Below are 15,438 nucleotides of genomic sequence, written 5' to 3'. Positions count from 1 at the left end.
CAGCTGGGGGCATAGCCTGACCACTCCAAGTCCCTGAGAGACTTCTTATCTAACTGTACTACTTAACAACTACTTAAAGCTAACTAAAGTACTTTGAATAACAAAGGGGAATGGCACTTGCAGAGAGCAAGGCTAGTTCCATGCAACCTTCACGGGCGGAAAGAAACTGAGGGGCCGTGGAGTCGGCAGTGCCTCATGTACCACAGCATGTGCGTAGCACTCCAGGGGGCACTAGAGCCGACCTTATGGGTTCTGCTAAGGGGAAAAAAGTTCCGGGAACCGTGCACAGTGGCGTGCACTCACCTATAGTGGAATGGACATGAGAAATCACTCGAAGTAGAACACTTTCCTTCCCTTTTCAAATCTTTAACTTTCCCCCTTTTTTTTAGTAGTTTACATTTAACATAGTTCAGTATTGTATTTTTGGGGGGGGTCTCTACTGCTGCTTGATTGCATAATTCCGTTACCAAATGAGGTGTGTGGTTGACCATTCAGTTTGTAACTCTGGTGTTCATAAATCTGAAGTTCTACTGTACATGATTAGCAAAATAGAATTTCAGAGATCTTGACAACAGTGTTACAAGAAAAGGAAAAGACTTTAGCAAAGGGACAACAAGGATTAAAAGGAATTATCTGCTCTATCATTTTCCAAACCAAGCTCCAGATTCTGTTAGAAAATTTATAGTATCAACCCTAGTAAAGTGCATTTTCCTATACTATGTTTGAAACAAGACTGATTATTTGTAACTTGGCCTTATCCACTGACTGAAAAAAAATAGCTGTCTACAATACTTGATATAATTGTGTAGTTTTTAACCATAATTTGAGAATTTCAGTAGCTTTTTACGTATTTTCTTACTATTTTGAAGACTCCACTCTGATTTTGAACAGAAAATCTGTAAAACCAATTAAATAGGGGGGAAGAGAAGTGTGTTGCAGGAAATGCAGCCCACAATCCTGCAAAGACTTATGAATGTGTATTAGACCCATTGAAATCAATTGTTTTCTCATATATGTTTGTAAGTCTCTGTAGAATTGTAGCCTAATTATCATCATCTCAAAGAAGACATTAAAATAATCTACCAAGCAGTATGTTCTGGAACATGACAAGAAAGAAAAAAAAATACACTCCATAACATCAATTTGCCATTACAAGTGAGACTATATAGAACCACTGCTTATTTTATTTTTTGAAATAAAAATGAGTGGTTATAACAATATTTTTCTTTTAACAGGTCACCCTGCAGAATCAAAAACATGTAAGAGTCCAACAACAAAAATCAAGAACCACTTTTTCAAGTGAAATAGCACCAAAGATATAAAAATGATTATGTACAATATAAAAATGCTTCAATACTTTATGGGGGAAATACATTATAGTTTTACAACATTTTAACAATTTTTAAAAGCCTTTTAATTTAAGTTTATTCTTAGATGTAGCACTTTCAGTTGTGAATTTTCTTTGAAAACCTAAAGAACTGTTTAACATTTATTTCAGGTTGGGCAAGTTAATGTTCTGACAACTCAAAGACCTGGAGATATTAAAAATTTACACTAATACTCTTATCAAAAAATAATTCTTCTCCCTTCCATCTGCAGCTAGTTTTCTTTACAGTTGCTCCCAGTAAATACTTGAGAGAGCTTTCTCTTCTCCCTGGAGTACAGCTGACTTACTCCAAATTTACACACCATACTGGAAATAGCATTTGGCCCTTAAAGGCTAAGTCTCTTTCATACAAGCTACAAGAGGTTACTTCCATTTATAATTTTTTTAAAAACCATCATTAGCCCAAAACATTACTAAAAAAAGGAAACTTATTTTATCATTAAAACAGTGGTTTATTAATTATATTCATTACTATTAGAGTTTTGTCAGATGAGTTCATAAGATACTTAATTTAAGGCCCTGTCTATACTGATATTTGAAACCACAATGGCACCTTCATAGAGAATAATTTTTATACACTTACAAATTTCAGTGTAGATAGGACTTAAGGTTTTGGGGGGAAAGGGCAGGGGAGTTGATTTTTTTTTAAATTGTGGATTTAGACCTGCATGCAGCTCTTTATGGTACACCACGAATACATTTGTGTTGAGCTTGTTTTATTCTTTTCTGATCTCAAGAAGGGCACAGATGTTAGGAAATTTCCCCACATTGCTTGTGGTAAATTAGCACAAGAAGTGCCAAACAAACAGAATGGAATCACTGGGATCCCCTTTCTGCTCATCCAAGCAATAAAGAAAGCCTCCTATTCTGTTTTACAGAAGATAATGTATATAATCCACAAATCAGAGCATGAACCTGACACTGCTCAGTGTCATAATGTAATGTCAAAGATGTTTTGCGATGGTTGTATTGTGACAACTTCATTGTTTTCTCTATATCTCCATTCAGTGATAGTCTTTTCAAAAGACACCACTGTAGCTATTTTTCTTTTTTAAATAATTTAATTTGAACTAATGTTTTTAAATAAGCCCTTGCCAAGCATGCACTCCACTGAAGTCAATAGAGTTGTGCCCATCAACACTTACGGCTGAATGCGGCCCACTTCTTGTGACTTTTTTCCTTCTCAATACTTAAGGAAAAGAGGCACTTAGTAAAACTTGTTAACGCATCACCTCTAGATAAGCTTGATGGGGATGGAAGAGAATTTGGATTAGAGTATGAATTGTATGTTAGAGTATGTAATGGAAGTTGGTGGCAGTTTTCTACAAAACAGTACATGTAAACGTAAGGCAAAAAACAAACAAACACAGATATTGGAGGCCCTCAAAAGTTCCTTATGTACACTTCTCTTTATAAAGTACAAGTTGTCTGATTTTCATGCCAGTGCTAAAAATTAATCTAAAAACACTATACAAATATTTGTTTTAAATGATGCCTTTTAAATGTTTTTCTATAAATGCTTGTTTTAGTTTTGAACAAGCCATTTATAGGGTTTGATTTTATGTTGCTTTTTAATTACAGGTAGCTTAGAGTGAAATCTTTTTCTAGATATTGTTCTATTGTAATTTTGACATGAAACTGTTGGTTTAATACATTAACAAGAATGTGACTGTTACAAAGTACAGTGACAACTGTTTGTATAATCCTTAGCGTTGTAAAGGCCCCAGAGGCAATTTGTCATTCAGCTGTAAACAAAACAGTATTCCAGTACTTGTTGGCAATATGGAAGAATGAGTTTGCTTCACACGATTTAACCTTCGCTGGTAGCTGGATTTCAGAATTTTCAAAATTAATCTTCTGAGGCAGTTTGGAAACTCTTGTCTGAGGAGGAGTCAAAATCCATTTCCAAGCCAGATTCTTCAGAATTCATGAAGAAAGTAGGATGAGAATCAGAGTCTGAGAGTCCCTTTATACCAATAGAAATTTGCTTCCTTGTTGAGTCTCTGCCATATGGAAAATCCCAGAGCAAACCTTCAAGGTCTGCAGAAGAGTGGGGCACTTTAGAATGGCAGTAGGGAGAATGTAACTCTACATTAGGTGGGACAGTCTGACATTTTCTTAGTGATGCATAGCTCTCTTTACTGTGTGGGGGGAAAAACAAAAACAAATATCTATTAGCAATATTTTAGCGAGGTTTCTGTTTCAGTTCAAGGGGTGATGGAATAGGGGTTTTTCCTATGTGCAAGAAAACTTAGATGACATTACAGCTTCTCCCAGGGAAAACAGAAAATAAGGCATCAAAAGTCTGAACTTGAATGGAGCACTTCCTGCAGGGGTGACCACTGTTTTGAAACGTGATACAACTCAAGTATGGAAAGGTTGTATGAAGAAAGTCACTGGGATGACCCGATAACCTCTATCATTGAAGCAAAATTTATACAACTCCTCTCCAGTGCTATTGAATGAAATCAAGGATGGTCAATAGGTGACCAAGTCTCCCTATTAGGCAACTAGAGGACAATCTGCAGTGATAAAATGCTGTGAAGTCTGTTACCTACCTCTATTATTTAAAAAAAAAAAGTTAAGTATCAGCATTAATTTGTTTACAGAATAGTCATTTTAAATTGATTTCCTATAAACAATTTATGTAGTTTCAATTTACACACAGTTATACAAGTTCTATGCTTACAGACAGGGTTTCTATTCCTTATTCAGGCAGTAGTTAAAATGCTACCAATTCTAACAAAACCTGTTAGTTTCCTACATTTTAGAACAGTAGTTCACAATCAGAACATTATTCCTCTTTCCTCAGACAAAGGACAGTCAAACACCAAATATATTTAGTACTATTTTCCTTTAAATTCCTCCTCCCTCCTGGAGACTCTTTACTTTGATGACTACTTTATTAGCTGAAATTTGGATGTGCCAAGAAACACTAACTACAGAGTTAAAATTTGGGGACCGTGTTAAGTTCCCTAACAGCACAAATTCCCATGAAATTCTGACTTCTACTGAGAATTGAAAGGTAGGGCTTGTTGTCTTAAGGAGGAAGAGGAGAAAAAGAAAAAGTAGAAATTTATGGAAGAAATATTGTCAGTTGGTGCGAGAGGCAGAAAAATCAATTAATTCAAACAGGAATTCAGAATCCCACAAGAGAAAGTTACCCCAGGATGCCAGAAACTAGAGCTTTAAGAACTCATCATCAGAACAGAGTCAGCCAAAGCGAAGGAGGAGCAGAACCAGGATTTTCCTTTTTATACTTATTTTAAAGATGGGAGGGAAACTGTAGTTTCAAGCAATGGAATGGCATCTGATAGATCCATTGGCTGCCTCCCTCTGAATCCTCCTCTACAACGTGCTTCTTTTTTTAAAGTGGATTTGCATGCATCAGACTTAGGATTGCTATGAGGAGGTGGTGTGGTGTATCAAAGCTGGAAATCTGATGGTCTATTCAGAAAAACTGGACTAGAATCAGCAGGCAAGCTATCCATGGGTAAAGTACCCTGAGAAAGCCCCTGTTGAGTATGAAACCCAGCTCTAGAAGCTGTCAGGAGGTTTACAAGAACACAGCTTATTTCCCCACTAGCTACCAGAATCCCTCAGTAGCTCCCAGTTTCTCTGGGGACAGGATTTTCATGTTCCTCCCCACAATTGTCCTACTTCCCAGTCAGCAGCTCTTTATCCCTGCACCTAGATAAAGTTGCTTGGTCTGATGTTCCATTCCAGCAGTGATGGCCAGAGAAAAGAGGTCCACACTAGCTGGGCTGTCCACCCCTCTGAAGACAATATGAAGGAGTTCTAGATACTTCCCACTGTCTGATGTTCATCACAGTGCAGGTAAAAGCAAGACATTGAAGGACTCTCTTCTGATGAGAGTCCATCTGCAGAGGCAGAGAAAAGACTGAGGAAAGAAAGAAGCTAGGGTGGTAGATGCAGGAAAGAGAAAGGTGAATCTAGAAAAATAGGCACTACAAGTCCTTGCTGCAATTGCCTCAGCTATTATTAGTCCTGAGGAAAGAGCATGAAGCTATTTACTGAAGAAAACTCTTGATCACTGAACATTGTGATTGATACCAGGTCTAATGAAGAGAGAAAGGAAAAACAATCCTTAGTCAGTATACTGAAACACAGAGAGAACAGGGCTTTCTCTGTGAAATAAATTTCTACTTACCCTTGAAATAATCTACTAACAGCTTGTAACAGAGTATTAATAATTATGCTACATTTTGTTTTGACTGGTAACATAAATGTAAAAGAAATCAATCAGTTTGAACACAGCAGCACGAGTTACCTGGATGTACGGAATATCTTATTTCTTGCCCGAGAATAAACTGTACTAACAATCCGACGTAGTTGTCCCTGCATCCATTGCACATCATCAGGGATATCAGGAAACCAGTGTACTAACCTGCAGTCATCAAAAAATAAAGTGTTTCAGCAACCCTAAATTTACATTGAAAGTGCCATATGAGTTCTGGAATACAAACTAACACACACACGCATAATCCCCGCCCTCCAGCTAATATGGAAGTTATTTACTCTAACTGGAGGTTCTTTGAGAAGTGTGGTCCCTATGCGACCGACTCTGGAAATTCTTCAAAGCAGCGTCCACTGGCCTGCACATGCACAGTAACTCTCCTCATGCTCCCAGCCAAGGGTATTAAGAGACAATTGAAGGCGGGGAGAAGATCAACATCTTTTCACTTCCTCCTCTTATAAATCCAACAGGATCCAAAGCAGAGGGGATGGAAGACAGGTAGTGGAATGCAGATAAGGGCCACACATCTTGAAGAACTTCCAGTTACAATAAGTAACCTCCACTTCTTTGAGTGATGGTCCCTATGTGTATTCCACACCTGGGTGATTGACAAGCATTGTTCAAACCAGAGGTGGGTGCGAGGAAGCTGCTGGTAGTAAAGATGCTTGCAATATAGCTGTTCCTACCACTACATCCACAGCCACAGCCAAAACTAGGGTACAGTGAGTTGTGAACATGTGGATCAAACCCCAGGTGGCTGTTCTAGAGATGTCCTTCAATGGAATGTCTGGCAGGGATACCATGTAGGCAGCCTGTACTTGCGTGGAGTGAAGGAGGAATGTTTACTATCTTGTAGCAGTCTAAGATACATCCAGAGACCCATTCTGAAATCCTCTGGGAAGATATGGCTTGCCCATGCGACCTCTCTGGTATGGCAACGAAGAATCTTGGTGATTTCCTAAATGATTTGGTTCTTTGCTGGAAGAACGCTCAGGGCACGCTAGACATCAAGGGAGTGAAGTCTCTTGTTTTCAAAGGAAGCGTGGGGTTTCAGGAAAAATACAAGTATCATTTGATAGATGTGGAACTCAGAAACAATCTTGAGGAAAAACTTGTAATGTAATTGAAAAAAACCTTTTCTTTGTGAAACACCATATAACAAGGGTCCACCATGATGGCTTTGAGCTTGCTGACCCTCCTAGCTGAGGTAATAGTTACTAAGAACACCACTTCCATGGACAGCTGGAGCATGGTTCAAGTGGCCATGGATTCAAAAGGTGGACTAGTGAGCCTGGACAGGACAAGGTTAAGATCCCACTGAGGGGTAGATTTAAACACTGGTTAGAAGGTCTTGATCAGGCCTTTCATGAATTGTACTGTAGCTGGGTGAGCAGAAACACAGCATGCTTCCACCAGAGGAAGAAAGGCACTAATTGCTGCTTGGTGTTCTTGTAGCAAACTAACAGAGAGATCTGAAGTCTGCAGGGATAAGAGGTAGTCTAGAGTAGTGGTTTGCAACCTTTTGTCATTTGCAGACCCCTAAAAAAATTTAGAGGTGTGAATCCTTTTAGAAATTCAACCTGTGGGCCACAGACCCCTGCCATAGAAGTCTTAGACTGAAAACTGACCGAACAGAATTCAACTATAAATATTGCATCTGCTTGGCACAGCATTTGATGCAGTGTGAGAAAGGGCACTAAACTGGGCTTCTATGGTAACGACAACACGCCTGGGTTTTGACCTGTAAGTGGGGGTATACACATACTTTTGACTGATCAGAAAAGCAGAACACCTTTTCTGGGATTCGAAATGTTATTTTCTTAGTCAGCTTTCATGGATCCCTTAGATATAGTCTGTGGACCCCCATGATTGAAAACTACTGGTCTAGAACAACCAGAATGCTTGGAGTATCTGGGGAATGTTGGTACAGTCATGCCCAGACCAGAAAGAGTTTCCATTTGACCCAATAGCAGGTTCTAACAGACTCTTTTCTTATCACCTGAGAACAGGGGCTGAACATGAGCGCTCTATTTCCGACGCCCATCCAAAAACCAGCCCATGAGGTGAAGTGAGCCCAGATTGGGTATGCTTGGTCTTCCCTCTCCCCCCGTATCTTGGGTTAGGACATCTGAGAATAGGTGAACTCTGTTTGGTAGGCAGGCAACAGTTCATGGAAATTCTAACAATCTGGACCAGTGGGGAGCTAGAAGAATGATGTTGGCCTTATCATAACATATCTTCACTATGACCTGTGGAAGCAGGGGAATGGGAGGAAAGGCTTATCAGGGGCCATTCATCCAAGACATCATCAGAGCATCACCTTGGAGTTGCAACCCATGGCTCCCGTGGAGCAATAGAGAGGGAACTTTCTGTTTGTTTGGGATGCAAAGAGGTCCTATGGCAGGGTACCCCACTGTATAAATATCTTGCTCAGGATTGTCTCATGACTCTCTCACGTGTGGTCTATTGAGAAGCTTTGTCTATTGGGCCTTGTTTTCTGTGGGAAGCTTGTCCATAAAGTCTGTAAACCTGGAATAGGTATTAAAATCTTATTTTGCTAACAATGCTGTTAGTTAGCGATATGAAATTGCAATCCTGTGGAGAAGACCACCTTCCTTCCCAGGAGGTCCAGTTTCTTAGAGCCTTTGTTTGCCAGGCTGGCGCATTAATACTGCAACTGAGCCTCTTCAGCAGCCACCTGAACCGCAAGTGAGTTGGGGGTGGGATGGGAAAAATAAGAATTTGGCTCCCTTAGCAAGCATGAAATACCATTTCTTGGCCCTCTTTGGTGTAGGGGCACAGGATGCTGGAGTGTAGCATAGTGCTCTAGCTGGTTCTAGTATGGTCTTGATGAGTATGGCCACTTTACTCAGTCCCTCAGTCAGACATTGCAAGATGTCCAGGAGCCAGTGTTGAGGGTCCTGGACCTGGGATCTGTAGGTCACTGATCACTCCAACAGCTCCTGGTATTGGCGATGGTCATCCAGTAGAGAAGGTGAAGGAGTAACTGCTTCATCTGAGGATGATGAAGAGGCACCCATTGAAACCGTGGGTACCTGTGGATCTGGTTCTACCTCTTTACACCGTCATACACCAACAGACCCAGCTAGTGAGAGGAAGAGGAGCAGTATGACTTGAGAGGGGCCTAGACATCTGCTATAGGGATCTCACGGGAGCTTAATAAGGCTAGAAAGAGGAGCTGATCGGTTGCAAGGGATCCCATGGAAATGAGTACCAGTGGTCCCTAGGGTCATACCTAATGGAATGGCAAGCATAATGCCTCGACTATCTATCAGCATCCAACTGCCTCTGTGGAGATACCGGTGTGGCCATCTCCTCTGATTCCGATTCCAAAAACTACTCCATCAGTTATAGTGGTGTCATCAGTACCAGGGCATGCCTGTCAGATGGTTGGAGGTGAAACTTCCTGGGACTGTTATGGAGATTCCTCCTCCGGAGTAAAAACATCCCTCAGGAAGGCAAGACTGAGAAGAAATAGAAACCGTGGATAAGAGAGGAATATATCCTCGGGCATTATATAACTATGCCCTGGTGTCTCAGGGGTTCCTACAGTTAAGTCTGACATATCTGGTGCTTCTATAGCAACCAGACCGTTCTTAATAGATGAAGTGGTAATGACAATGGAACCAGCACCTTTAGATGGAACCAGCTAATGCCTATCTTTGCGCTTCAATGCCAAGGTGAACAACTGAACCAGTGAATCTTTCTTTTTATACACCTTGCCTTCCGATCTGGGGATCTTTGTTGGAGCTGGGGGGGGTCTTCATTACAGCTGACTCCTTAGGTACCATTCATGACATCTCACCTGACCTGGACTAGCTCACGGAGAAAGTGTGTTTTTTATGGACAATCCTCAACAGGGCTCTGTCTTTGCCATGACAGTATCCTTTACTCCTGGGGAGCCCTGAAAGAAGAATTCTTGAGCTTACATGTAGATGGCTCTGCAGCAAGGCAGGTGCTTGGAGGAGCATTGCTGGGCAGCTGAGGCTGATATACATGAGGGTCTCCCTGCTGCAGATCACAGAGGGGCCTCATAGCCTTCTCTATCAAGTGCTTCCATAGGCAAAACTCCCAGGCTTCTTGAGTTCTGTGTGGGAAGGACTGACACTACACTTTGCAAAGATATGTGCCTCACCCAGAGAGTACAGGCAGCACTGATGTTCATTATTGACAGAGAAGGATCAAGGGCAGGGGATCCAGTTCTTGAATAGTCCCAGAGTCAGGGAGGGGTTCCCCAACCAGGGAAACAAACTACTCCATACTGTACTATAAACGTTTTAGCTACTAACTATTAATCTAAGAATACAACTATTTACAAATGGTTTCTTTAGAGGTAACACAACGACATGAAGGACACAATTCTGATTCAAACTACAGAGTGCTAAGAAGGACCTGGAGAAGCATCGATTTGCACTGCCTCCTGTACCCTCGGCCGGGAGCATGAGGAGAGCTGTGCATGTGCGGGCCAGTAGACAGTGCTTTGAAGAATTTTAAGCTGCAGGTGCATGGTGTGCATGTGTACCTATGTATGGAATATATATAGGGACCATCATTCGAAAAAGAACTTTTGGCTGTATATTTTCTTCCTAGTCCCTTACAATATTTTCTTTAGAGAGTTATTGTGATGAGGTTCTGCTGTTTATGCACTGGGATGTACTCCATGCTACTGCAGTTTAAGACCTTGGGACAACTTAATTTCTTTGACTTATGTCAGAGATACACAGGCTATGTGGGTTGTAAAATATGTTTGGACTCCAAGGGCAGAATTCTGCCTCAATAAGTAAGTGAGGTGTAAGGGCTTGCCCACATGGTATGCACCAACTGGGGTGTAAATTCTAATGCACACAAGTATGTATCAGCAGGGTCCTTAATGACAACATGCAACACACTGAAAGCTCCCTAGTGAGCATTGACATAGTCCTGTTTCAAACAGTATTATGTCCCCGTGCACTAAAGAACTTGTAGTGCGTGACATGCCAGTATGCACTAGAGTTTACACCTCAGTCTCAACCATGTAAACAAACCCTTATTGCAACTCTGACTGCATGACTATAAAGATTTTTTATTTGGTTTTTAAGTGATTACAACACAAGTGACACCTGGATACAGGTTGCTTTATTCTCTGGTGATAGTTAATGTAAATGAAATTGTTATATTTTGCTATGGGTAGCACATTAAAAGGCAATCTGAAGGAAGTATACCTGCTATAACGGATTACTATAACTGAAAAAAGTTAGCAAACAACAAAAATCCAAACCAAAAAACCTGACCCTTTCTGATTTATTTTGTGTATAATCAGTTTCTCCCTTGCTGAGAGAGAACGTTATAAACAGGGCAAAAGAAATCTTTGATTTTTTGTAAACAAAGTCTTTAAATATAGAACTCCCTCTTTTTTTAAAAAAAAAAGATATTGCTTATTCGAAATTAGAATTTTTTAAGATCAAACAATTAAAAGATATTTCATATATTAACAAGAAAGTACATGTGGAATTCTAGAAATCTCCCCTTTCTCTATTTGTCTAGCCATCTTTCAGTTAGCAAGCTTTTATTAAAGGCTGTTAGTTGTGCACAGAAAACATCTGCAAGATGAAGCAATACGGGGAAGGGAACATAAGCTACAAGTTATGTACAAGTTAGAGACAGTCTTAGAACTCAAGGATTTAGGAATCTTCAAGTACGTTTGAGAACACTTCAATACACAGCTAGCTTGTTACTCACAACTTTAAAAATAATTAATGAAAAAAAATAAACAGTCTTAACGAGCCAAAAGTATGGGTTCTATAATGATTCTTAAATAGAATCTCACCTTAAAGCAACAGAATAGGCAGACTCCACTGGCAGTGTATATGGCAGTATCATATAAGACATCACTCTCATTGGTAAGAATTTAGAAAGCTGGGCATAGAACCCACTCTTCTCTTTACAAGCGTCTTGTAATGCTGCAAAATAAGGGTTTTTTAAAACAGCCTTTAGAATACATTTTTGTTTTGAATGTACTGTTCAAATGAGTATTCTAGGTGTAGAGAGTGGAGATGTCTTTTAGTATTCTACAACTGACAAGCAACATTAAGGACTCGTCTAAACGAACATTTCATTTGTGGCTGTGTAAATCTATCCCACACTTGCGTGTTGCACACTAAGTATCTGTGTAGACCTGGCTGCCACACATTAAAAGTTCCCTAGTGCGCTTTGATCTATTCCTGTTTTAGGGAACTTTTAGTGTGTGGCAGCAAGGTCTACAAAGATGCTTAGTGGGCAAAACCCTAGTGCGGGATACACTTACACCCCAGTTTATTGTGAACTAATATGCTCATTTAAACAAACACTATACTTTTTCTATATAAAATGCACCACACTATAGAGGAAAACTATGATAGTACTTAGCCCTTCTATAGTGCTTTAAAGCTATCAACTTCAGACTACATTACAAAGATGGGTGAACATCAACATCCCTATTTCACTGACTGATAAAAATCAGGCACATTGATTATGTGAACTTGGGCAAGTCACCTAAAGTTCACAGTAGAGCTGGCAATAGCATCCTGCTTTCCATAAATTCCAGTTCTGTGTTTTGTCTATCAAACAACTCTGCTTTCACAATTTTCATTTTTCTAGATGTAATTTAATTGTTTTCCTTAATCACAAGTAATAAATTTCAGGCTTTAAATTGCTGGTCTTGGTCTATAGACATCTCGCTAACTGAAGGTAAATTGAGAGACAGCATCCCAGAAAAGCTTAATATATATCTTTAACTTTTGTTCTCTGAAACATAAGGGTTTTGTTTAGTCAATAAAAAAGGTCTGTTTTGATGACGACTTGACCAAGTTCTTATTTGTCCAATTTTAGTTAATAATTATAATTAAAATATTAGAGATTAAATATTTAATTTTTAAGATATTTTAAATAATTCTCTCATAGAATTGTTCATACCATATTACTGTGATTATTATAAAGATATCCACAAAACTAATCTGTATCCAGGGTATGGCACTTCACCTCAGTTATGCTCCACTAAACTACAGTTAAGTGATTTACAAAATTACCTTCCATCTTGCCAGTTTCTGAAGCCAAATACAGCTTTATTTTTTTTATGTGGTCATACCTTATAACTGTATTTAAAGAACTGCTCTAAGTTATTTTAATCAATGAAAATCTCCAGTAGATTTTACATTGTTATCTTATGCAAGATAGTTTTGTATTTTCTTTTATCAGAAGGTAATGTCAAGATGGGAGCCAGTGTAAGTCATTTATAAAAACATTACTGGCATTGAAAGTTATTGGAAGATATTCTCAGCCTGTACCTTTACGAAGTCTAGGAGGCAGATGCTCAAAAATTCTTTCATCCAATGGCCATGTGTTTAGCTTTAGCTGGTCACTAAGCATTTCTGCCTTCAACATCTCCTCTGTGCCCTTAGTCTCTGAAATAGTTTTCTTGTTTGTGAAGTCAGTGTCTTCTATGAGTTCCTGAGGGTCTCTCTTTGTTAAGGACAAGTCAACATAAACTGAATCACTAAGAATGTCTGGGGAAATAAGAAAGTAAGAATTTACATTTATGACAGCTGTCGTCCAAAAGATCCCAGAATGCTTTACAAACAGGCAACACTTCATCTGCCAGAGATGAAATGCAGGACTTTAACACAAGATAGCAAACATAGGCCTGATCTTGCAAATCCTTACTCACATGAGACAATTTGCAGGATCAGGCACCATTTTAGTATAGAAGCTGGAGAAAAAATGAAAGCTATTGACTGAATCTACACAGGGAATTTACATAGTTATTCAATTAAGTTATAACCTGGCAAGGGCATGGAACCATTTTAGGCATGTGGCAATTCTTCAAAAAAGGGCCTTATTTTTGGAGTTTAATGTACACATGCCACACACACTCACATCATACATCATTTGCAAGTTTTATTCTATGTCCATTTAGATGAGGTATGATATGGAACAGTCAAGTGGTGCCGTAAGCCTGCAGGCAAGGTGAAACAATGGTACCCAAAATATGAGAGTGCTATTTTTTGCAGTTCCAGAAACACTGCAACATGACTATGATTACAAATTTTACCGTTTCAGTCAAGTTCAACTCCTTAATGAAGTGTTCATTGGTCAAAGCTACCAAACTATACATCAAAAAGGTATTTACTGGTTTTGCAAGGGCAAGTTTGTCCCCCATTCCCCTCAGGAATGATGACACTGTCTAACACATGCAAAAATAGCAAAGAAGACATTGAGATATACTAACATGAAATGTTTTCACATCTCATATTCTTAACTATCAAAGTATCTAACAAGTGATAACCCCTTTCTATATTTTCAAGTAAAATTGCTGACCAGATCAGGCTCACGTTGAAAGTTGTGCAGAAGTAGCAGTCAATTGTGTGACCACTATTTGTACTACACAGTGGATATATAATACAAATGTATGTGAATTCCTCATGTAATGTTTCTCCATTTGTAATCTATTGTACATAAAATATAGCATGAGTCTGCCTGGTAGATGGTTTTAGTATGTAATGGTCTATGCATGCAATATTACACTTTGAAATATTCTAGAAACTAGCTTTTAAATTCAGTGACACTTATGCATAGGTCAGTGTTCATATTAGAGGTGTGTGGAAGGAACAGTTTTATATACTTTATTTTTTGTATTCTACTTTTATACCTAGTTATATATTCTATTTTGTATTAAACTTTTAAGACTCCATCTTGTATGCTGAAGATTCCATCTTGGATTTTTAGTAGCTTTCTCAGCCTTGAAACAGGTACATTTTGCAGATGTTGCAGGTTTTGGCAGCTGTCAGTAGATAACGGGACATTGCTAGCTAGCTTCAAAAGATAGTTGTTATGGTAATCAGGGGCCCTGTTCAATTAGCAATATGGAGGAATTTCTTAGTATATCTTAGTGTAGAAAAGGTTGAGCTAATGGAAATGTACTGCAATACATCATCTTTTTCTTTGTTCTCTTTGTCTGAATACTGTATAAAACTTAGTGATGTGAGTCTGTAAGGTAGAAGTCCTCGGGAGCCTCAGGGTGACCGACACTTCTCCGAGCTGCTCATAATAAACTGCCTCAAAGAACTATGCACTCAAGTCTTTATTTAGGAGGGCCCTGAGCTTTCCTACGACAGGTAGCAATACACAGCTTCATATTATAACTATGCAAAAGTTAGGAGAGAAAAAAGTGGGCTAACAAGAAGTAGTGAAGACAAAGTCTGCAAACAAGTGTTTGCCTCTGTAGTGAGCAGGGATGAAGGGCACTTTACAGCTCTCACCAACCATGTCATCAACATAACAAAACCATTTGACCCTGAATCACATCCAGAGGTTCTTATCAATATATCTGCTAGACTACATGTAACATCAGTTGTTCAAGAGTCTCTAGTGAAAATAGAAGACGCTGGTGAAAAACAATGGAGAGATTTGTGAAAGATGCACTTGATTCCAATGGGACACATAGCTTCATCAGCCCAGTCAAGAAATCTGGCATCAAAACATTTGTTGACATGGCTCAGAAGACTACATTTAAGTCTGACAAGGTAGGAACAATCACAACTGCTATGAGTCCAGAAATTGTTTTCTACAGAGTCTTTTCCTTAGCCAGATGCAGAAACAATGTTTCAATGGCAAACTGTGATTAGGTTATCCAATAGGACCTGTGCCGATGACCCTCTTCCATGCTGATGGAATAATAAGACAGAAAAAGCTGAAGTAGGGCATCAGCTGGAAGCTCAAGCTGAAAGAATCCATGAGCTAAGAGCATGCAACAAAAAAA

At 39.3% G+C, this 15,438-nt stretch overlaps 1 protein-coding gene across 1 annotated transcript in view; it reads right to left on the bottom strand.

Moving 5' to 3' along the window:
* Positions 1-1,155: 1,155 nt before the first annotated feature.
* LOC137160648 (1-acylglycerol-3-phosphate O-acyltransferase Pnpla3-like) overlaps positions 1,156-15,438 on the bottom strand; it is a 35,818-nt gene continuing 21,535 nt past the window's right edge. The window contains exons 6-9 of the mRNA XM_067559339.1: positions 12,968-13,186; positions 11,473-11,605; positions 5,679-5,795; positions 1,156-3,528 (exon numbers count right to left, since the gene is read on the bottom strand). Coding sequence (XP_067415440.1) covers positions 3,237-3,528; positions 5,679-5,795; positions 11,473-11,605; positions 12,968-13,186 — 761 coding nt within the window. The 3' untranslated portion in view covers positions 1,156-3,236. The remainder of the gene's footprint in view (positions 3,529-5,678; positions 5,796-11,472; positions 11,606-12,967; positions 13,187-15,438) is intronic.

This window comes from Emydura macquarii, unplaced genomic scaffold, assembly GCF_026122565.2.
Source record: "Emydura macquarii macquarii isolate MOO-44397 ecotype Brisbane River unplaced genomic scaffold, CSIRO-AGI_Emac_v2 contig_2205, whole genome shotgun sequence".
In the NCBI taxonomy this organism is placed as follows: Eukaryota; Metazoa; Chordata; order Testudines; family Chelidae; genus Emydura; species Emydura macquarii.
Note: the sequence above shows the minus strand (reverse complement) of the source record. Positions and strands in the feature narration are given on the sequence as shown.